The following is a 24,040-nucleotide window of genomic DNA, read 5'->3' on the forward strand; positions in this document are numbered from 1 at the left end:
AAGCAATTTAGCAATATTTAATGTTGAAGGAAGGGAACTTTCTGCTCTTTCTTTCTCCATGTCAGGCTTACCTCTCTGCTTACCACTTGTCAGTTTATTCCCTAAAAAAAGAGAAGTTGCTAATCTGATTGGTGAAAATAAGGCCCATTGATTGGGCCACATTTCCTAGGTGATAAGATCAAAATACTGCTGATAAAGTGTGAATCAAAACAACCTTTTTGGAGGGTCATCTGGCAATAGCCATCAAAGTAAAATGCATTTACCTTACATTATACTAACAAAAGTTTGCCAAGATGATGTCCAACAGCATTCTAAAAACATGATTGATAATAGCAAAAATCTATTTTTTAAACAAAATAATAACCAGGGACTGCTTATATAAATTATGTTACATTTACATTCATGTTATGAAATGCCATATAGCCATTAAAAGTAATGTGATAGATCTATATATGCTGATATGGGAACATACTTTTGATTTTTTGAGATGGGTCTGGCTCTGTTGTCCAAGCTGGAGTGTAGCAGCAGTGGCATGATCTCAGTTCACTGCAACTTCCACCTCCTAGGCTCAAGCCATCCTCCTACTTCAGCCTGCCAAGTAGCTGGGAGTACAGGCACACATCACTGCACTCAGCTAATATTTGTATTTTTTTGTAGAGATAGGGTTTCGCTTTGTTTCCCAGGCTGGTCTCCAATTCCTGGGCTCAAGTGATTCACCCACTTGGCTGCCCAAAGTGCTTTTAGGCATGAGCCACTGCACCCAGCCAGAAAGATATATTTTAAACAGGAATGTACAGAACAGCAGGTATATGTAAGTATGTATATATATTATTGTATAATTTTAAAAAGGACAGGAGAAACACATATACTGATACAGGTTGAGTAGCCTTTATGCAAAATGCTTGAGACCAGAAATGTTTAGAGTTTTGGATGTTTTTAGATTTTGGAATATTTGCATTATATTTACCAGCTGAGCATCCCAAATCTGAAAATCTGAAATTCAAAATGTTCCCACGAGCACTTCTGTTGAGTATCCTGTCAGTGCTCAAAAAGTTTTGGATTTTGGAGCATTCTGGATTTGGGATATTCAATCTGTATATACTTTTTCAGTTTCCCCTAACGAATGGACAAGAACTTAAGTTCTTTCCTTGGGGCAGAGGGATAAAGCAAGGAAGGTAAGGCTTCCCACCACATGCAGTCTTAAGTGCAACTTTCTGAACTTGACACTGAAGTCTTTTGTCATTTTGGCTGCACCTCTCCCTTCCAACTTGATCTCTCTCCAGTATGAGTACGTGGTATTAACCAAACTGCATGTCTCACTGGTCTCCAAAGTATCTCATGCCTTTCCCACTACCCCAGAAAATGGACATTCTTTCCTAGTTTAGTCATTTGTTGTCCTATTCCTTTCCCCAAGGTGTAATATAAGCGCTGCCTTTTCAAAAAGTCTTCCTCATCCCTCTTCCATCTTACCCCAGACTAGTCTATACATCTTTTTTCACTGTCTTGCATTTGTTTTGCTTATCTCCCTACTTGACTATATAGTCCTTAAAAGCAAGGACTACTCCCCTGGTTTCTATAAACGTGTTCTTGACACTATAGAAGGTGATCGACAAATGCTTGCCGACTTGAAATTTCCTATGTTAGGTACCTCTGATTGTTTGCTGATGGTCTCCACAAAAACATGATTACAATAAGGATAAGTGAAAAAAGGAAGCTCCAAAATGCATCATCAACCCAACGTTCCATCCAATCCTAAAATAAGGACAATTCAAACATGAAAAGTTAATTTTCTTATGATAACTATACAGGTTTCCCATTCAAATAGTGTACAATGACAAGTACAATGGAATCTTTCCAACAAGTAAGCCTTCAAAACAAACAAGCACATATTTTTCCAAGAAACCTATATTGTTCAAAAAATGTTTCTAAAAGGCTGTGTAGTGTTACAAATATTCCCTGCCATAAAATTTTTAGGTTAACAGAAAGATCTCAAAAACAAAAAATGCAAAACATATACTTAGGATTTCAAGTGGCAAATACTAAGAGAAGGGAAGGAGAAAAAAGAAATTTCAGAAGGCCCAGCCTCTTCTTTCATTGTCTCTAAGGCAGCAAAAGCTCTGAATTTTCAGAGGGCTTTTTGTGATTATTTATACAGCACTAGAGACTAGCTCCAAATCTTAAGAAATCCCCAAAAGAGGACCTTTTATATTCTAAGAAATGTATCTTCTTCCAACATGAGAATCCGTGGAAAACATCTCTCGAATACCCATACTGAACACATGATCCTAGAAACATGGCAGTCTTAAGATTTCAAGTCCCACCTACATACAAAACCACTCAATTTCATGGTGTGCAGGAAGAAGAGAATTTCCTGTTAGGGTATATAAGAAGATAATTTGTTTTCAAAATACATAAAAAGAACTTGAGAAAAGGGCATAATAGGAAAAGGAGATTTAGAAGGAACTTTTTCAAACTCACTTGGAGGAGTTAAAATTTTTTGTAACTCTGTAAAAAATAGTTTAAAGTAGAAAGAAAATCTCCACTAATCACCTCTGTTTACAAGCATAAATTCTTCAAAATTATACAAAATAGTACAAATAAAAATAACAACTGTTTAAATAGAAAGATTATACTTACTGATTGGCATTTTGCAATTCTAAATGTCTTAGTTGTCCACACCATAAATACTACAGAAGCTGCAACACACACACAAAGTCACCTTTGAAGGAACATAACAATACTAAGATAATTTATTATAAGAAAAATTAAATAGCTTACCCAGCACGGCAAAGATCAGAGTATTTGTAAAGTGTCTATATAATGAAAATTTCACAGTGTTCTTTCTTAGCCTTAGAGTCTTCATAGTTTGCGCCAAACTTATAAAAATGTGAAAAAAGTTAAGGAAAAACATTTCAAGTAATAATAAGTGATTAAAAAAAAAAAAAAAGAATCTTCTACTATGTTTCCCAAGTCAGTACTACTAAATACAGTTCCTAAAATTTGAAGCTAATAAAAACACAGAAAATGTTATCTCAGCCAATACTGTACAATCACAATACTTTACCACAGATTTTCTTTTACAATTTACCATTGTCTGAACTAAGAAAACAAATTCCAAGGAAAAAACACGGAAGACCCATGATGCGTTCTACCAATGCCACACTCCCTTAACGTGGGATAGAGCAGTGCATGCACTAAAACCCCTCCGAATGAGACACTCTTTTTTTTTTTTTTTTTTGAGATGGAGTCTTGCTCTGTTGTCCAGGCTGTTACAGATCCCATTTTGACATGCCATTTGGCTTGTGCTTTTATGGCTCTATTTCTTATTTTGTTCTTTCTAGTCTATTTTCATTTTATTCTTTGAATAACCATAATTAAGAAGTTAGGTCATCTACCAATTCCATTTTATAAATTAAAAAACTGAAATACGTCAGAGAAAACAAATCTGGATTTAGTTAAGAACTTTATTTGAAAGATGACTGTAATGGGGGAGGATTATTGCAATAGGAAGAATACTACGACTATAAGATCTGCAAGAATCTCCAAGGTGAGGCAGAAAAGAGTTTTTCTTTTATAGAGAGCAGCAAACAAGGCTAGAAGGCAGCAGGTATGGGGAGTGAGTGGTGGGACTAGACACACTGATCAGGGAATGTCTTTTCTTGAGATGTGCAGATTTTCGGGAGGGCCCTGAAGGAGGGCTGTGTGTTGGCTCAGGCTGACGGAGAGTCAACATTTATGGCCTGGAGGAAGGAGAATACTTAACAGTTTGGTTCAGTCAGTGTTTTGTTCAGATCTACCAGTGGTATAAAGAGTTCATCTAATCGTTCATGATGCAAGGAATGGGAAATCGGAGGGTCTGTGCCTGGCCTTGTCACAGGTAGACAAGGGGGCCTCCAGGTGTCTTATCTAAGTCCAATGGGGAAGGGGGTTCTCTGCGGTAAGTCTTTTCTCGGAACACAAATAGGGGAGAGGGTTTGGATGGGGGTGTCTTAATTTCTTGGCTGTTTTCCAGGAGCACAGGGCTCAGGTAAAGTTCAACATTGCCAAAGATAAAGAAGCAAAAAGAGACTTTTCCACTGACTCCTCAGCAGTGAAGCAGAATTCAAGCCAGCTCTCTCTGCTGTTAAATGAGAATTCCTTCCTCTGGAGCGGACCAACAAACTTTGTTTATGAACCAAACACTAAAAATAACAGAGTTGAGCAACACAATGGAAGTGGCAAGTTTTAAAAGTTATAAATATGCCATTAATCAAATGTTTTAGTACTAAAGCTACTTTTGTACAAAACTACTTTTTAATCTTTCTAAATGACCAATGAGTTACAAAAGGGGATCAATTTCTAAAGTAACACAATCCAACTTATTCAGGTTACTATCAGAACTTCAAAAATGCAAATATACTTTGTTCCTTAAATACATCAATATATATACTTTTAAAAATTCTTTACTAAGACCAATTTTCCAGGATAAAAAAAATCTGGTCTGGCTTAATAATTAAAAAAAAATGTTTTTAAGCTAAGAAATAAAAAGATCAAAAGCAAATTCTAAACTGCCTAAGCTTTCACTTACCAAGACATTGTTAAATTTAGGTAAAGTTTAAATCATTCCTGTCATAGAAGGAAAGTAGTCATGAAAGCAAATAGGCCTCCTGATCCCGAAGTGAGAAGTGCTGCTGTGGTAGGAAAAGGATATCCACCAGCACAAGCCAGAGTCAAGGAGAGAGAGCGGGAGGCTGGCCAGAAGAACAAGATCAGAATCACTCGCCTGCAGCAAAACAGCAACAAAAAAAAAAAAAAAAAAAAAAAAAGAAAGAAAGAAAAGAAAGACAGAAAAAGAAACAAGCAGAAAAAAAGGGAAGGAGGGGCCACATGAGAAAGGCTAAGGCTATGGCTTTTGAATTTTTCAGCTTACTTTTTTCCTAAGACTTTAGAATTAGATTCTTAGAGGGTTGGCTATATTAAGTTCATTAAAATCAAAGGAAGCAAGGTCATTTTCCAAAGCACTCAATTGTATATGTACTTAGTTCTGCTTCTTTTTCTTGTCATTTATAATCATTTAGGAAATCTGCTCTCTTTCTGTATAGAGGAAGCAGACATTTCATTTTAGTGATGAAAATTACCAAACAGCAATCTAAAAGCAAACTTCACAAATTCAGGTTTATGTAGAAATAGATACTAGACTTCCTTTGTCTCACCATGAAACATTAAACAAGATCTTTTATGTTCTAGATTTCTTTGACTATTTCCTGAAACATTTTCATTATAAATATTCATAATTAAGCAAACTAAGTCTTTCATCTGTTTTCCTTATCTTCCTATCCCAATCTGGCTAATCAGGTACTGGGATGCGTGAAAGTCAATGCTGCCCATAAAGGTGATAATTACCCTCACTCAAATCCAGATGGATTAGAACCTTTTGAGATGCTTTTCTTTGGAATTTTCTGCCAGGCTGCATTACTGAGTGTTTTCCCCAATGAACTATCTTGTGGATGGTTAAGAACAAGAAATCTTTGAAATACATATCTATAAATTACCAGGAGAAACGATAGTTCAACTTTTAAAAAATGCAGTTTGCAGTTTAATTAACTGAATGAAAGATCATACTCCCTAACTTGTTAAAGTTCCAAGCATGAACAATTTTAGAAACAAGACAATTCTATATTGAACAGTTATCATCAGCTCATTTTATAAACACACAATGACAGAAAATAAGACACTAAGATCTAAAGATAATCTGAGGTCAACAGGCAGGTTCATCTCCACTGTAATTCTGCCTATCCCAATGCAAGGTATGTTTATACTTCCTGCCCATTCTCAAGACAGGTGAGCCCCCCAACAAGCAGTCCTGCAGGACTACAACCTTTGTGGTGAGTAATCTTATCACTGGAACACTGCTCACATGCAGAACTGAGAAACAGACTTCACATTTTTAGCAAATGAATGTCTTTAATTTTTTTAATATAGACCAGAGGAAGAGATCTGTATCACTCTCTGAGAAAATCAGATTTATTTAACTAAAATTTTATTCAACGAACTGGGATTCTAAACTAGTAGCTTTTAACAAAGTAGAATATGCTTTTTTAAACAAGTTCAGTCAGAAACAACTCTTTGAATCAGTTATTATTCCCTAAGTAGGCTCCTCAGACTAAGATGTACACAGATATAATTTGGGAAGTCTTTAACTGCCCTGTCATATGCAAAGCTCCTTGTATGTGTCTGTATTCTGTGAAGAGAGGTTCCACAGCTGTTAGAAGATTTTCTAAGGCATCTCTGAACCTACTACCCAAACAAGGTTAAGAATCACTGCTTTGATGAGTAAGGACAATGAATTAGAAATTTTTGGTTTGTAGAACTGTTCATAAGCTTTTTAAGTTGGAAGGATACCGAGAATTCACAAACAGAGAATTTAAAGAATAGGTAGAGCCGGGCACGGTGGCTCACGCCTGTAATCCCAGGACTTTGGGAGGCCGAGGCGGGTGGATCACGAGGTCAAGAGATCGAGACCATCCTGGTCAACATGATGAAACCCCGTCTCTACTAAAAATACAAAAATTAGCTGGGCATGGTGGCGCATGCCTGTAATCCCAGCTACTCAGGAGGCTGAGGCAGGAGAATTGCCTGAACCCAGGAGGCAGAGGTTGCAGTGAGCCGAGATCGCACCATTGCCCTCCAGACTGGGTAACAAGAGTGAAACTCCGTCTCAAAAAAAAAAAAAAAAAAAAAAAAGAATAGGTAGAGCAGGCTTAGCAAACAACCCACAAGGGGCTCAGAAAAGCCTATGAAGAGTGCTACATTTGCTAGCACACCTGAAAAATGGGAGACCTTTCTTCTAAGGGAGAGACAAAGTGATGAAATCCAAGCCCCCGGCCCTTCCTATGAGACACAGAGATGAAAAAATGGAAAAAAATACAACGAAAACAACAACAATAAGATGTCAAAAAGCTAAAGGACATAAGTATCAAAAACAGTGGAAACAAAGAACTTGGCAAAAATGAAACCTATCTAATAGGAAAGCATTTCAAAGAGGACATAAATATAATAAAAACAGATGCAAATAATGTTCTGGGATATGCATAACCCTACATTCTACTCTGGCCAGTCACATTTTCTCTAGAATTCCTCCCATTTCCACAAGTGTGCCCATGGAGAAAAAAGCAATGAGGATTTCCCAGACTCAGCTTGAGTCACTGAATCAGAGAAGACCCTCAAGGATTGAGTCCCCACTGCTTCTAAAACTTCTCCTGTAACATGGCTGCAGCCCCTAAACCTTCTCTGAACCTGCTCTTCCTGCCCATCCTGGTCTCTGGAAGGACAAAGCCAGGAGTGCCTTGCAAGGCCATCTCTATAGCACTGGCCACTGTTGACCACCCCTCCACTCCCTTCTCCCCTTTGACAGTTTCCTGGTCCTCCCACCTCCCTTCATCCTGGTATTCTTTCCACACATGCTTCCCTCCCCACAAGGCACCATTCTGGCTCCTATCCTCCCTGATCTACATGTTCTCTTTAGATCATTCTGCAGCTGCAACCTTCTCTCTCGTAAGATGACCTCCAATCCTCATCACCAGTTCTGACTCCTCTCACAAACCCAGCCTGAGATTTCCATTTCTCTTCTTCATATAAATGCCTTGGGTGGTTCAAACTCAGCTCAAACCTCATCCATTACAGCCCTTCCTCCAAGTTCACTGCCTTGAAAATGGCAACACTGCCCCCAGCCATCCAAATGAGAGAAGACCTCTTCAGAGCCTTCTCTCCCTTCTCTGGCCATCCATTGACAGCAAGTCTATCACATGGGCTTTTCTTCCAATATCCCCTACCCTATTTCTGACCCTTACCATCTCTTCTTTGGACCACTGCAAAGGCAAAGGAATACTGACTCACCTTCCTACCTCTAGACTCTCCTTTCCCACATCATCTTCTTCTGTCACCAGAGTTCTCTCTGACACAGGTTTCATCACATTACTCACCGGTGCAGCTTCAATTCCTCTCCAGTCCCTGCCTCTGGAAGGCACTCAGCTCTTGAGTGTGCCCTGCCATCCTTCCCTGAACTGCCAGCCAAGGCTCTCCCATGCACGTCCACCCACGGGCAGGCTTTCCTGGACATTCTGCCACTGTCTCCCTGTGTTTTCCTGCTTCAACTATTTGCTCCCCTCAATTCTTCTTAGAATACCTCCTTCCCTAAGGACCGTCTTATTAATAGTAAACCCCTATTTGTCTTTCCAGTCTCAGTTTAAATGTTGCCATGTTGCCATCTCTGTGACGTCTTTCCAGATTTTTATGCTAGCATTAACTTCTCTCTTCCCCTATTGGCACAGCACCTCTCTAAGATGGAAACTACTATTACTATATTGCTGCTAGTTATGCATCTGTCTCCCCTACAAGCTTGTGAATTCCTTAAATTTGGGGACAACATCTTTTCACCCATGCCTCATCAGTATGGGGCACATACTGAGCATGAGCACTAACTGTCTGATAAACTATAGAGAAAAAATAAATATTTTCCTTGTTGGGGGGTGTTGCTAATTTTTCATCTTCAACTAAACTCTTGTATTGAGGTAACAAAAACGTGTAATTGTATTTCTTTCTATTATTCTATTTGTTATTACAAATTACATGTAATCTGATTTTAATGAGACAACAAACTATTTTGAAGGACATAGTAAAGGATATGAACCACACAAAAATGGAGTCAATAACTGCTAAAATAATATCACCAAGAACAACAGCTAAATGGTTAGAACCCTGAAAGATAAAAATAGGGGGAAAAACCTGAATGTAACAGTTTCATTACACTATGGCAATTATCATTTGATGAAGAAAAATAATTTAGCTTATCTCATTACTTTACAAAGCCACATAAAAGATTTAATTTCCTAAGAGAATTGTGTTTAAGTACAGGGAAATGACCTGTTTTTTGGTAGCAACAAGTGCCAATTTGTCATCAATTTATCTGATGATAGCAACATAAAACTGTATTATGTAATGGCAAATAAAAAGCATCATGTCCCCAACCTCACTAACACCAGCCATTTCAATCTCTCTCCTCTATACCAAACCGACACCCAGGACTATTAATGAAATGAACTCCTGATCTTTCCTGACCATGTTGTGAAGGAACACAAAAAAAGTGAAGGGGAGATCCATGTTAGATATTTATTATGACTAGTCATATGTAAAAGTCACTAAGATGTTGGCTATGTAAATTTTTTTTTGGAGACAGAGTTTTGCTCTCCAGTCTTGTTGCCCAGGCTGAAATGCAATGGTGCAATCTCAGCTCACTGCAACCTCTGCCTTCCAGGTTCAAGAGATTCTCCTGCCTCAGCCTCCCAAGTAGCTGGGATTACAGGCGTGTGCCAACAAGCTATATAAAATTTTAAAGGAACACAATATATATACTGTATTTACATGTGGGATACTTATCTTTTCTATTGCTTTCTGGCAAATATTTATTATTTGTTGTAAGAATGCAGAGTTCTTCATGATTATGCAAAGGTGGAAATAAATATACTCAAAGACTAAAAGAGCATTGAACACAGAATGCAGATGTATCAAAGACAAAAGGGAGAAGAATGAGGCTTTTTAGTATTATTAGATGAATATTTATGATCCAATTTATACAGCTAATCCAAAAGACATTTTAGATAAAATGACAAAGGTCTTTGGATTAGGTAAGATATAATAAGCTTCCTAATCACTCAGTCCTCAACCATGTATTCAAAAAACTGAAGCAACCAGGTGTGGTGGCTCACATCTGTAATCCCAATACTTTGGGAGGCTGAGGTAAGAGGATCACTTGAGGCCAGCCAGGAACTCAAGACCAGCCTGGGCAACATAGTGAGACCCCCATCTCTACAAAAAATACAAAAATTAGCTGGGTGTGGTGGCCTGCACTTGTAATCCCAGCTATTCGGGAGGCTGGAGTGGGAGGATTGCTTAAGCCTAGGAGCTGGAGGCTGCAGTGAACCATGACTGTGTGCCACTGTACCCCAGCCTGGACAACAGAGTGAGACCTTGTCTCTAAAACCAATCAACCAACCAACCAACCAACCAACCAACCGAGACAAATAAACAAAAAACCACACAAAATAAAAGTAAAAAACTGAAGCTAGAAATCTAGGGGTTTTGCAGACATAAATACCGACACTTCTGTAGAGAATAAAGTGCTGCTGCTCACATAGCCAGGGTTACCTTCCCCTTGAACACCACTTCCTCCTGACTCTTCCAATAGTGGGGTCTACTGAATCCTCAAAATAGCTAGTCCCCAAGAGTCAGAGAAAATGAATAAACAAATGAGGCTTAAAAGAGTGATGAAATGTACTGTATGGGTGTGATTAACTTTCTGTTCACTTGACACATTTTAAAATCCAGGGTTAAGAATGATATTAAGGTATACCAGCTGCATAATGACAAAGACAAATGTTCTCTATGAAGAATAACCATGAACATTTCTGGGTTGGGACTGATACCTGGGATAATATCAAGTGATGCCTTCGCAATCAGTTGTATCATCTTAACAAGCACTCTGTCTAGCCTTTGTCTTTCAGGAAGTATTTTAAAAGGAAAACATCTCGTAGAAGAAAAGTTCAAACTGGGCCTTTATCACAAGTTTCTACCTAAAAATTCATCTCAGGAGATACAAAGTAAAGCCACATTTCACAACAATAACAAAAAAGGATGGTAGTAGAATTATGTAGTTTTTACCCCAATGACTCTCATCACGCCTTCAACAGCTGCAAAGATTAAGTAAAGAAGCCCCAGTCCAATCACCCGGTGCATGACTGTTCCTAAACGAGGCCTGGAATCAGGAAGAGGAAACAGAAAGAAAATGCATGAGTGAGTAAAATGCACCTGAATACAGCAACTGGCACCATCTAATCACATCAGTCTGCTCCTGGCTCTGAAGTACTTCGTTTTAGGAAACAGGCCCAGTAACAAAGGGTCTCTTTCTCTAGGACCTGAAGCCATACTGATGCCTGTGAAGCAATATTTGGAGGCCACAAAGGTCCCATTGGATTTTGCTGCTGAAATTCAAGCAAAAGAATGACTATAACTCAGGTACTGTTTCTAAAGAATGGAAGAATAGACTGATGAAATCGAAGAAGGTAAATGCCAACTTCTAAGTGCCACTGGCGGAAAGTCGAATTTAATTCTCCCTAAGGTCTATCTTTTCAGAGATAATTCACTTGTCTCACGACTTGGGCAGAGAAAGAGCACATTAGATGGAACTCCATGACCTCCTTTCTGATCACTGGCCTCAACCAGAACAGGAGTGCTAACAGAATTTAATTTTCATTCTTTAAACTGAAAACAGTGAAAATAACATTTTTGGGCCAGGCCCAGTGGCTCATGCCTGTAATCCTAGCACCTTGGGAGGCCAAGGTAGGTGGATCATTTGAGCTTAGGAGTTCAAGACCAAACTGGCCAACATGGTGAAACTCTGTCTCTACTAAAACATACAAAAAATTAGCTGGCGTGCTGGCTTATGCCTGTAGTGCTAGCTATTCAGGAGGCTGAGGCATGAGAATCACTTGAACTTGGAAGGCAGAGGTTGCAGTGAGCCAAGACTGCGCCACTGCACTCCATCCTGAGTGACAGAGGGAGACCGTCTCCAAAAAACAAACAAACAAACCATTTTTGGCTCTTTCAAAATATAAATGAGTTGAGAAAATGCAAAGATGGTGGTTTTTGCAATTAATAATTTAAAATAGAATAATTTCATATTTGCAAATCAGTATTTTTTGCATATACATTTTAGGCTACTCAAAAACCCTCTTCTTAGAGCAATTAGAAGAAAAAACTGGTTTAAGAAAAATATTTAAGATAGTCATTTCAAAACAAAATGTAAGTAAAAAATTAAATAATTGGTCATAGCTCATTTTTAATTAAGACTATTTACCTAACCTAAGGAAACTGAATTCTGATTCATTATAAACAACTAACCAGAACCTCCAAATAACCAGAACTGTTACTGCTCTCACTTTATGAGTTGAGTCAAGCAAGCTAACAATGAAGGGATTCATTCAAAAAGGGTTTATGCCTGTACCCATTCACTCAATCTCCTATTCCTTTCACAGTAACAACACTGCACCTGTTGGTATCTGATGTTCATAACCAGAGCTGTGAGGTTCCTCAACAAGAGGCCTTCATGTTTCCTGTACTGTACTAAGAACACAAATGGCATTTGAGAAAGAATCTCAGTAAAAGTCCTGGGGGATAAAGGCTTCCAGGCTAAAATCTTGCTAACTCCCAATCCCCAGCTCACAAGCAAACAGGCATGCATACAGGAGGAGAGCCTGCGGGTGCGAGTCACAGAGTAGAGGCCTGAGCTTGGGAACCCAGGGGCTGGAGCTCAGGAACACAGGAAGGTGCAGCAGAGGAGGCTGGGGAGGAGCAGCCAGTGACATGAGGGGATGGAAGACAAGCTCCCAAAAACCAGGCAAAGCTGGCAACCCTCGACTGAAGCTGCTCAAGGGACACCTGGACAAGGGCTGAGCAGGGCCGTGTGATATGGCAGGGAGAGGTCACGGTGGCCTTGACAAGTGCCGTCTCAATAGAGCAATACTGGGGAGGCTGAGGTACAGACTACTCATGTGAGAAGTTATGCTGCACAGGGGAAAGGTGAATGAGGTAGAAGCAGAGGGGAGGGCCATGTGGGGCAGAGGGAGGGCTTTGCTTTAAGAAATGGTAGAAATAATGAGATGCTAATGGTGGTGACCTACCAGACAGGAGCTGATGATGCAAGAGAAAATAAAACCCAGCAGTTTCTCTCACAGTTGAGTGGGCCCTTTGTTTTAGGAAACAGGCCCAGGAAGAAAGGGAAAAACTAGGGCAGTTTCCTTCACAGTTGAGTGGGCATAAGGGCAGGGGTGGCCCACGCCTATCAGGAGGAGGAAAGTGGTGGTGCACGCGGTCCAGATGTGGGGGAAATGACGGGGTCTGAGGGCACAGATGCAGTGGAATTCCCCTCTGATGGCTTCTACTTCCTCAGTGAAAAAAACCCCAAGGTCAGCTGAGAGGGATGGGATAGTCTGAGAGGCCTGAGAAGAAAGAAGGGGTAAAATGGTCTTCTGCAGACAGGAGAGTGAGAAAATAGTGGCAAGGGGATTGAGTACAACTGCCAGCAGCACTGAAGGTGTGAAGTTGAGGGTCATGAATGGAAAGCAGGCCCCCTCAGTGTAGTCCAGGGTTCTTTTTGGGCAAATTCCCCTGCTCGGGTAGTAGCCTGAAGCAGAAGGAAAGCTGGACTTAGCAAGGCTGAGGTTTTGTCAAGAAGGTCGACAAAGAGAAAGGCAAGGGTCTTTGGGTGTCAGTGTCCTACTGAACCAGGGAATCCAACCAAAAGGAAGAAGGTGAGGATGTAAGATGGGAGGGACAATGTGCCAGGGTCAAAAGGCTAGAGGCCACAGTACAGTCAAAAATGACTGCAGCTGACATGTTAGAGAAAGTAAACAGGAAACAGAGGAGGTGACAGTTGAAAAGTGGATTGCTTAAAACTGAGATTTTGAAGAGGGTACAGTTATACATAAAGTCTAGAAAATGATCCTGGGAATCAGTAGCTGAAACGCAGTAAGAGGCAAGAGCAGGAGAGGTGGGGAGGTGAGGTCAGGTTACTTAAAGGGTCATCCACATGGCTCCTGAGACCCCAAGGCCTTCTGACAGATGAAATGCTGAGGATAACACCTGTGAAGTCGGTGCCCACAAGTTAAGGGATGAGGGAGGGCCTGGAAGCCCACAGTGGCCACAAGATGCAGCGGGTGATCCAGCCTGAAGAGTGAGCTTCTGGGAGTCAGGGTTTTAGGAAAGAAGCAGGAAGAATGGTCTGAAAAATGCAACAAGGATAGAAATCAAGTTCTCCCATACTTATGCCCAGTGATTCACAGGTCAGAGGGGGAAAAGACATGCTGGAGAGGGTCCAAAAGCAGAGTCCTCAGAGGACAGATAGGTTTCAGTCAGAAGTTTTGCTGACTTGGTGTTTAATGCACTCTCTCTTACTTCTCAAATATGACCATAAAAGCTTAATGGTACTGTCTAAAAAACAGTAAAGGGTTTGAAAATTGTTTGAATCATTTTAGATTTTCCATTATCCCTAAAGTTGATTATTCATCTAACTATATAAAGTTATTGAAATACAAACTCAGGGTCTTTATTGGAAAATAATATAAAATAGCAAGTATGTGGAAATCTTTTAAAAATGTTTTCTTGTGGATTTTTCCCAAAGGGATTTGTATTATAATACTGAGAAGTTCCATTTTCGCAAAGGTCATAATGCAGGTGGACTGAATCAATGGGCTGGGACCCAGCATCTTTCCCACATGCCAGCACTTACTTCACAATGCCATAGCCCAGGCTCACAATGATCACAAGGAGGCGAGCCAACGTCCTCTTAATCGCAGAAATCAACTCCGCAAATATCAATAAACCTTGGGCTGAGGGAGAAAAAAATAAAATAATTCACTTTGTGTACATCGGGAAGCCTGCCAACCAAGATTCTCAACGTGTCCTGTGTATAACTACATTCGGACTTCAGACTAATCAGCCACATTTGATTTAAAAGTCATTGAATCCAAATGATACTTGAAAACCTCAGTGAAGGATTCACTCCCTACTAAAGAGTTCACTCTCTATCTATCTAATCAGCTCCGCTGGGCACAGCCTCACATCATCCACAAAATTTAAGAGAATGCTGTCTACATAGTCACAAAATAATGTTAGTTGAACAAACCAACAGATTCACAACAAGAATAAACCAGCGACAAGGCCTAAAATCCATGAGACAAGCACCATTCAAAGTCTCCTAGCTCAACAGTTCTCAATCCTAGAGGCACACTGGAATCGCCTGGAAGCCTCTACACTGCCCTCAGTTCCTAGGTCTGCTAATCAGAATCTCTGGCACTGGTACCATTTTGAAGTCCTTCAAGTGATGCTGATGTAAAACCAGGGATAAGAACCATTGCTCCAGACCAGTGCTGTCCCAGAGACCCTTTTGCAATGATGGAAGTGGTCTACCTCTGTGCTGTCCAATACAGCAGCCACTGGTCACCTGTGGCTACTGAGCACTTGAGATGAAGCTAGAACAACTGAGGAACCTAATTTTTAATTTTATTTAATTTTACTTAAGTACTCAGAGGTGGCTCGTGGCTACCACAGAGAATAGCACAGGTCTAGACTGACCAGTGATTATCTCCATGAACTCTTTTTTTTTTTTTAATTTTTTTTTTAAGACGAGGTTTCACCATGTTGGTCTTGAACTCCCAACCTCAGGTGATCCGCCCGCCTTGGCTTCCAAAGTGCTTGGATTACAGGCATGAGCCACAACGCCCAGCCACTCTTTAGATATGGCTGCACCACCAGTTTTCAGGTCATCTTGTCCACAAGAAGTCACAAGAGACCTTGTCAAATGCCTTGAAGAAGTCATTTACACTAAGTTTACATTTTCCTGTCATTCTAGCATCCCAAAAGAAAAAAAATTAGTCTGACATGATCTATTCTTAATGTACCCATTTCGGGTCCTAACAATCAATGGTTCTCATCCTTCTAATGATTTTTCTAAATTTGATGCTTCAGGATCATTGCTGGGCAAGACAGCTCCTGTCACAGAATTCCCACTTGGGAAAATCAGAAAGGACATCAGCTTCTAGCCAGTCTTTTGGCACCTCTCCTATTGGTCAGGGCTCCTCAAAGACCCTGACAGCAGTCTGGGTATCTCTTCCAAGCCCTCTAGTGCCATCTCAGACAGCTTAGATTCCCGAGGATGGCAGATGGCCTCTCACCTCTTCATGGATCTCAGGTTTTTGCTGCTCCTCACTGAAGTCCATGCCGCCCTTTACCCTCACTAAACAAGAGATTACAACCACTAACAGCAAAGTATCAGAACTGCCTTCTCTACATTAGGAATGCTTCAATCCTAAGCAGCAGACCTAGCCTTCCTTCAGCATCTGGTTTAGAGTGTGCGTGTGCACACACATGCATGCACATACACACACCCCCCATAAAAAACTTCTTACAGAGTAGTGATATCTCTAATATACATCCCTGGATGTTTGCCCTTTCTTTATTCTTTGGTACATGCCCTTTTTAACTTTTTATTTGGGGAAATTTCAAATACTCCCCAAAAGAGAGAAAGCAATATAATTTCCCATGTACCCATCATGCAGCGTCAATAATTAGCAATGTTATGCCAAATTTGTTTAATCTATACTCCAGTTCATTTTTTCTTCTAGAGCATTTTAAAATACGTAACAGACACATAGTGCCAGCTACTCCAGAGGCTGAGGTGGGCGGATCATTTGGGCCTGGAGGTCAAGGTTGCAGTGAGCTGAAATCGCACCACTGAACTCCAGTCTGGGCAACAGATCGAGACCTTGTCAATCAATCAATCAATAACAGACAAAATCATGTCCTTTGAAAATCTGCACCAAGATCATTTGTAATTGGTCACTCAGAAGTACACTCCTGAGCTCGCTCAACCCCTTTAAGCTTGCTCTTTTTCCAAAGGTTCGGTGGGAGAGCTGTACCTTTACTTCTCTGGCTTTTTTGAAATCTACTTTCTAGAAGTCTAGGGCATACATCTGAGGATGCCCAGCTGTATGCCCTCCCTGCCTCACATATTCCACTGTATAAACTGTGATGGTGCCTCCACTGGTCATATGAAGATCCTTGCAGGAATAATAAGGTGGGGAGAGCACAAGGAGGCTGCAGGCACCATCCATTCCAGCACCCCTGACTTTACTCCCTGTGGCCAACCTCCTTTCTTTCCTTTTTTGGAGGAGAAGGAAAAGAAGATGTGGGGGGAAGGAAAAATATGTTAAAAGGATTGACAGCACCTGAAATCTCCCTGTCCAGAACTTTGGACTGTTTTAATTTAAGCTGAACCTTAGGGAATGGGAGTTCTATTTTTCCCAGGAGAAAAGTGAGGGGAAAGTTAACAAGAAGGAAAACAGATAATGAAGAGAGGACACATACTAGACCAGATCAGAGGGCTACTCTGACATTCTCTTCTTGGCTTCCCTTCTCTTCATCTGTAATATGGCTGTTTCCAAACCACTGTTCAGAGGTGGCCTCCCACACCTCTGTGCCCAAATGCTGGGAAACTCTCAGATTAACTGTATTCACAGAGACAGCCAAAACTTACTTGACAGTCCAGTGCTGTTGATGTTTTGGTATTCACTATAAAAAACTGCTTTTTCAAGCATTCCTAGGAAAATAACAGCTGCAATCCAGAACTGTATTCTTAATATATCTTTCCAATAACAGGCAGACCACATCAGCCAGAGTATGCCATATAATATGTAAACAATACACATCACCATGTAAAACTGTAGAAAGAGAAGCAATTTTAGTCAGTTAAGCCTTCTGATCACTTGAAAGTTGGCACTTTTACATTCAGATATCTAACCTTTCATTTTCTAGTCACTCTAGAACCAGAAATAGATGACATGTCAGAGCATTAGCTACTGAGGAATTACTACCACAAAGCTCTTAAGGTATAAATCATTTTTCAAAAAGGAAAAAATGATGAGAAATACTCACAATCATTAGGGGCCAATCTGATGCAGAGATATATCCATGAGGCCCAATCATAGAAAGAGAAACTGGGATAGAGAAGAAGAGAGAGTTAATTAACAGTCAGTCGTAAGTCTTTAAATGTAAGTTCATTTCCCAGAAGACTCCAAGAATACAAATCACACTAACAAATGCTGAATTTTTATGTAGCACATATATAGTATTGAACAATTAGTAATTGTTTGATTATGTAAAACTTAATAAGATACCTTTACTGTAAAACCAGAACCTCTAAAACTGCTAGAAGAAAACATAGGGAGAACACTATACAACACTGGTCTGAGCAATGATTTTTTGGATTTGATCCCAGAAGCAGAGGCAACAAAAGCTGAAATAGACAAACAGGATTACATCAATATAAAAAGCTTCTGTGCAGCAAAGGAAATGATTAATAGTAGATATAAACAACTTAGAGACTGAGAAATAAAATTTGCAAGCCATATATCCAAGAAGGAATTAATATCCAAAATATGTAAGCTCAAACAACTCAATAGCAAGAAAACAAAAAACCCAACTGAAAGAATGGGCAAGGGGCTGGGTGTGATGGTTCATGCCTATAATCCCAGCACTTAGGGAGACTGAGGTGGGTGAATCACTTGAGATCAGGAGACGGAGACCAGCCTAGCCAATATGGTGAAACCCCGTCACTACTAAAAACAAAAAAATTAGCCAAGTGTGGTGGCGTGCACCTGTAATCCCGGCTACTTGAGAGGCTGAGGCAGGAAACTCACTTGAACCCAGGAGGCGGAGGTTGCAGTGAGCTGAGATGATGCCGCTGCACTCTGGCCTGGGTGACAAAGCAAGCTCCTGTCTCAAAAAAACCAAAAAAAAGGGCAAGGGACCTAAATAGACATTTCTCAAAAGAAGACATATAAATGATCAACTGATATTAATATACAAAAAATGCTCAACATCCCTAATCATTAAAGAAATGCAAATTAAAACCCCAATATCATTTCACACCTGTCAGAATGGCTTTTATCAATAAGATGAAAGACAAGAAGTGTTGGTGAAGACGTGGAGAAAAGGGATGCTTTGTATACTGTTGGTGAAAATGTCAATTAGTGCAGCCATTACAAAAAACAATATGGAAGGTCCTCAAAAAAATAAAAACAGAATTACCATATAATCCAGTAATCCCACTTTACTATTTACCCAAAAGATCTAAAATCAGTTTGTCAAAGAGTTGCCTGGGAAGAAGAAGAGGCGAGAACGACCCCCGGACTGACCAAAGCCCATGCGCTGCTGCATTCCGCGCCCAGCGCCTACGTCCCGCCGCCGTCGCCACCATGCCCAAGAGAAAGGCTGAAGGGGATGCTAAAGGAGATAAAGCCAAGGTGAAGGACGAACCACAGAGAAGATCCACGAGGTTGTCTGCTAAACCTGCTCCTTCAAAGCCAGAGCCCAAGCCTAAAAAGGCCCCTGCAAAGAAGGGAGAGAAGGTACCCAAAGGGAAAAAGGGAAAAGCTGATGCTGGCAAGGAAGGGAATAACCCTGCAGAAAATGGAGATGCCAAAACAGACCAAGCACAGAAAGCCGAAGGTGCTGGAGATGTTAAGTGAAGTGTGTGCATTTTTGATAACTGTGTACTTCTGGTGACTGTACAGTTTGAAATACTATTTTTAATCAAGTTTTATAAAAATGCAGAATTTTGTTTTACTTTTTTTTTTTTTTAAGCTATGTTGTTAGCACACAGAACACTTCATTGTTGTTTTGGGGGAAGGGGCATATGTCACTAATAGAATGTCTCCAAAGCTAGATTGATATGGGGAAATGCCTTTCCCTTCTAGTTTTGAGAGAATTCCTCTTGGCTCCCAGGAGGAGGGATTCCCTGACTTTGACACACATGGCCATCTTGGCACACAAAAGCCTTGTGGTATGGAAAAACAAATTCGTTTTTATGTCCTCTTCTCCCTTTCCGTCTTTCAGCATAGACTTAACTCCCTTAAGCCCAGACATCTATTAGGACCTGACCCCTAGTCATTTGTTACCAGTGTCAGGCAATCTGGACTTGCCAGTGATGCCACTGAGATGGCACCTGTCAAAAGAACAGTGATTCCATTTCTAGATTGTGGATCTTCAGATAAATTCTGTCATTTTCATTTCACTTCCTGCAAGTCAGGGTCGGCTCGTGAAAAGTTGTTAAACAACATGCTAAATGTGAAATGTCAACTCTCACTCTAAACTTTCCCTGTTCGGAGCATCAGATGAAGACTTCATTGGGTTTTATGGTGGCTTTCTAATTTTTGGTAGTCCATCAAAGAAGGGAGTTTGAAAGTTGTATACTGTTAATGATTGTCTGCCCATGTCCTGCCTGAAATACCATGATTGTTTATGGAAAGTATCTTTAATAAAGCTGGATACAGTGTGGCTTGGGGAAAAAAAAAAAAAAGAGTTGTCTGCACCCTCATGCTCACTGCAGCACTATTCACAGTAGTGAAGTTATAGAATCAACCTAAGGGTCCATCAACAGATGAATGGAAGAAGAAAATGTGTATATATACACAATGAAATACTATTCAGCCTTTAAAAAGAAAATTCTGTCATTTGCAACAACACGGATGGAACTGGAAAACATTGTGTTAAGTGAAATGAGTCAGGCACAGAAAGACAAATACTGCACATTTTCACTTATATGTGGAATCTGAAACAATCGAATGCCTAGAAGGAGAGCAGAATGGTGGCTACAGAGGCTGGGGGGTGGAAGGCATGGGGAGATGATTGTCCAAGGGTAAAAAAAATCTCAGAGAGGAAGAGTAAGTTTTTTCTTTTTTTGAGCTCTATTGCACAGCATGGTGAATAGTTAATAGACTACTGTATGTTTCAAAATTGCTAAGAGAGTACATTTCAAATGTTCTCACCACAAAGAATGTTAAGCATCTGGGGTGACGAATATGTTAACTAGCTTGATTTAATTATTCCACATTGTATTTATAGATTATAACATCACTTTGTACCTCATACATTTATAACATTATAATTGTCAGTTTACAATAAAAAGAAAAAAAGAGATATCTTTACTTGTATATATGCCATTCTAAAAACCTGTGCCAAATCTGATCATATCAGAAGCACAGTAGTCCTAGCTACCAAAGAAAACCTCAGACTGGCCCCCTTGCTAATTCACTGATCTCACTGAGGACCTTACCTTCCATGACGTTACTTGGAATAAATTACCAAACTCACACATCTAGTTTGGGTGTTGTCTGAGAGAGCAATAATAAACCAAGTGCCAAGTACGTCGCAAAACATGCAGGGCTCAGCAACAGCTCCAGATACTAACTAGCAGGGGCTCAAAACTCCCCACTGAAGTCAGGGGAAAAGACACAATGCCTGAGAAAGAAGCAGGCACAAGGCTAGTGCTATGGTCTGAATGTCCCCCAAAATTAACTAAAGCTTCATCCTCATTGTGGTGGTATTAAGAGATGGGGCCTTTTGGGATAGATTAATGCCTTACAAAAGACCTGGAGGGAACTAGTTTAGGCCCTTCTTTGCTCTTCTGCCTCCACTCTGTGAGGGCACAGTGGTTGTCCCCTTTTGTGCTTCCTGCCTTTCCATCCTTTCTGCTGTGTGAGAACATATCATTTAAGGTGTCACCTTGGAAGCAGACACCAGAGCCCTAACTAGACACTGAACTTGCTGGCATCTTGATCTTCGACATTCCAGCCTGCAGAACTGCAGGGAAATAAATTTCTGTTCTTTATAAATCACCCAGTGTCAAGTATTCTGTGATAGCAGCACAAACAGACTAAGATAGCTAGGTGACAGAATGGCCTCAGGGTCCCTACTCCCTTTACTTGGCACAGTCTGGCTCATGATGCCATCTCCAGAAGGAAGCCTTATCTCACACTTTTCCAGAGCAGCCACCTTGCCAGCTTCCCTCCACGGGCCATGCAGTACACCAGACCATACCTCCTCTGCAGCAATGCCTACCTCACCTCATTGGTTTCTGCCCCGACTGGCTGAATCAGAGCAATATCAAATTCCCAGGGCCCTCACATGCTGACTGGCTACTGCTGACCCAGTAGATACCCACTATGGAAAACATCAGCCAAAGTGATTCTAGAAAACATGAAAGCATTCATTCTCTTGAAAGTTGCTTATTGTGAGTCTACTTTTCTGGCACTAAGGAACCACAGGTTAACAAGGCACAGAGGGTCTAACTTACAGAGGTGGGGGTGCCTCACAGACCACAGAAGCCACATGCTGGCAGATATGCTGCTTCTACTCCTAGGCTACAGACAGATCTTTAAAATGAAATTTGCCAAATGATAAAAATCTTAAACCCCTGATGATGGCCATTTTCAAGAAACAAAAAATATAACCTACTTGAAAATACAACTAACATGTTGCCTACCTATTTCTACATGTTAGAAAATTGTTTTGACCTGAAAGAATGGAGAATTTTATATCCCACTATGAAGTTTGAAATTTAAAAAATTTCTTAAATTAACATAGTAAAATTTTCAATCTATCAAAAAATAAATAGCATTAAGAGAGCTTAATGTTACATTTTAAGTATCTAAAATAAATGTATGATTAATAGAAATTCATTTTTGAATGTTGTATTTGAAACAGAATGTTGACTCAGGTCAGTGACAAAAATAGAGAATACAGAAAATGCAGACAGTAAACATGCATGCAGTTTAACTATACCATTTAAATTCCAGCTTGCATCTGTATTCTCCGTTTTAATGGAAACAATAAAGATATGAAACCCATCTTTTTGTGTTCTGGCTACCACATCCTGAAATAGAAGGGAAAAAAATTCTTCATGTTATTTTTAACAAATTGCTATATAACATAGCTGAACAACTGTTTGCCATATTTTAAAATAATTGAATTGGGTTACTTTTTCAATTTTCTGTATTTTAACTTTTTCCTTCTGTTTTCGTTTTGTTTTGAGATGGGGGTCTCACCATGTTCCCCAGGCTGGTCTCAAACTCCTGACCTCATGCGATCCTCCCGCCTTGGCCTCTGGCCTCCCAAAGTGCTGGGATTACAGGCGTAAGCCACTGCACCCAGCCGTATTGGGTTACTTTTTAAAAACACACGCACAAAAACAAATAAAACAGAAAAGGAATAGCAGGAAGTGGGAGAACAGCTATTTCTCTTATTTTTTAGCCACCATCCTCCCAAACCTAAAAAGGTAAAGGAAAAAAGAAGTTTTTCTCATTCTTTAATGTTTTCTATCTTTTATATTTTTACAGGTTCCCCTTAATATTACCGTTCTATATTCTGTTTAATATTATCAATAAAAAACTTTTTCTAGGGCTAAGCAGGGTGGCTCACACCTGTAATCCTAGCACTTTGGGAGGCCAAGGTGGGTGGATCACTTGAGCTCAGGAGTTTGAAACCACCCTGGCCAATGTGACAAAACCCTGTCTCTACTAAAAATACAAAAATTAGCAAGGTGTGGTGGTAGGCACCTGTAGTTCCAGCTACTTGGGAGGCTGAGGCAGGAGAACTGCTTGAACCCAGGAGGTGAAGGCTACAGTGAGCCAAGATAGCACCACTGAACTTCAGCATGGGTGACGGAGAGAGATTGTGTCTCAAAAAAACACTTTGTTTCTAATATTACTCTTCTCATATTAATCCTAGTATTATCAAACACCTTGTTTTACTTAACTATGTGGTTTTTATTATTTATTTACTTATTGAGATGGAATCTCATTCTCGCACAGGTTGGAGTGCAGTGATGCAATCTTGGCTCACTGCAACCTCCACCTCCTGGGTTCAAGCAATTCTCGTGCCTCAGCCTCTGAGTAGCTGGGATTACAGGTGCCTGCCACCATGCCTGGCCTAATGTGTGGTTTTTAAATTGAACTGGGGTAAGAGGAAGTTAGATAACTTTGTCAGAAATGACGAAAATTAAGTATATAAGCTAAATGATTCAAATTTCTTAAAGTACTATGTTACCTGCAGTTCCACTAAGGAAAAACTTCCTACTGTAATGCCTGTAAATTTTCCAGTGCCCTCCCATAACTGGACCACACTTTTTTTTTGAAGCAGAGTCTTGCTCTGTTGCCAGGCTGGAGTGCAGAAGCATGATCTCGGCTCACAGCAACCTCTACCTCCCGGGTTCAAGCAATTCTCCTGCCTCAGCCTCCCGAGTAGCTGGGACTACAGGTGTGTGCCACCATACCCAAATAATTTTTGTATTTTTAGTAGAGATGGGGTTTCACCATGTTGGCCAGGATGCTCTTGATCTCTTGACCTTGTGATCGCCTGTTTTGGCCTCCCAAAGTGCTGAGATTACAGGCATGAGTCACCGCACCCGACCTAGACCACTTTTTTTTTTTTTTTGAGAGTGAGTCTTGATCTGTCGCCCAGGCTGGAGGGCAACAGCACTACTTCAGCTCACTGAAACCTCTGCCTCCTATTCTCCACCTCAGCCTCCAGAGTAGCTGGGATTATAGGCACCTTCCATCATGCCTGGCTAATTATTGTATTTTTGTAGAGACGGGGTTTCACCATGTTGGTC

The 24,040-nt window shown here is 40.4% G+C and overlaps 2 protein-coding genes across 4 annotated transcripts in view; one reads left to right on the forward strand and one right to left on the reverse strand.

Annotated features, from left to right (window-relative positions):
- The window catches only part of TMEM87B (transmembrane protein 87B), a 158,093-nt gene that overhangs the window by 18,964 nt on the left and 115,089 nt on the right, over positions 1–24,040 (reverse strand). For 2 of the 3 annotated variants that reach the window (XM_064371636.1, XM_064371634.1), the window contains 9 exons: positions 22,213–22,303; positions 17,524–17,585; positions 17,126–17,309; positions 14,321–14,420; positions 10,696–10,789; positions 8,663–8,736; positions 2,779–2,885; positions 2,638–2,696; positions 1,649–1,752 (listed from right to left, as the gene is read on the reverse strand). In XM_064371636.1, the coding sequence (XP_064227706.1) occupies positions 1,649–1,752; positions 2,638–2,696; positions 2,779–2,885; positions 8,663–8,736; positions 10,696–10,789; positions 14,321–14,420; positions 17,126–17,309; positions 17,524–17,585; positions 22,213–22,303 (875 nt within the window). Of the gene's footprint in view, positions 1–1,648; positions 1,753–2,637; positions 2,697–2,778; positions 2,886–4,688; positions 4,763–8,662; positions 8,737–10,695; positions 10,790–14,320; positions 14,421–17,125; positions 17,310–17,523; positions 17,586–22,212; positions 22,304–24,040 lie in introns of all 3 variants that reach the window. The other variant, XM_064371635.1, reaches the window with a different exon arrangement.
- Positions 18,781–19,549, forward strand: LOC105734003 (non-histone chromosomal protein HMG-17-like). Its single transcript, XM_064371637.1, has one exon. The coding sequence runs from the start codon at positions 18,846–18,848 to the stop codon at positions 19,116–19,118; it is 273 nt and encodes a 90-aa protein (XP_064227707.1). The 5' UTR covers positions 18,781–18,845; the 3' UTR covers positions 19,119–19,549.

Source organism: Aotus nancymaae, unplaced genomic scaffold (assembly GCF_030222135.1).
Source record: "Aotus nancymaae isolate 86718 unplaced genomic scaffold, 86718_ANA_hifiasm-v0.15.2.pri h1tg000155l, whole genome shotgun sequence".
Classification (NCBI taxonomy): Eukaryota; Metazoa; Chordata; class Mammalia; order Primates; family Aotidae; genus Aotus; species Aotus nancymaae.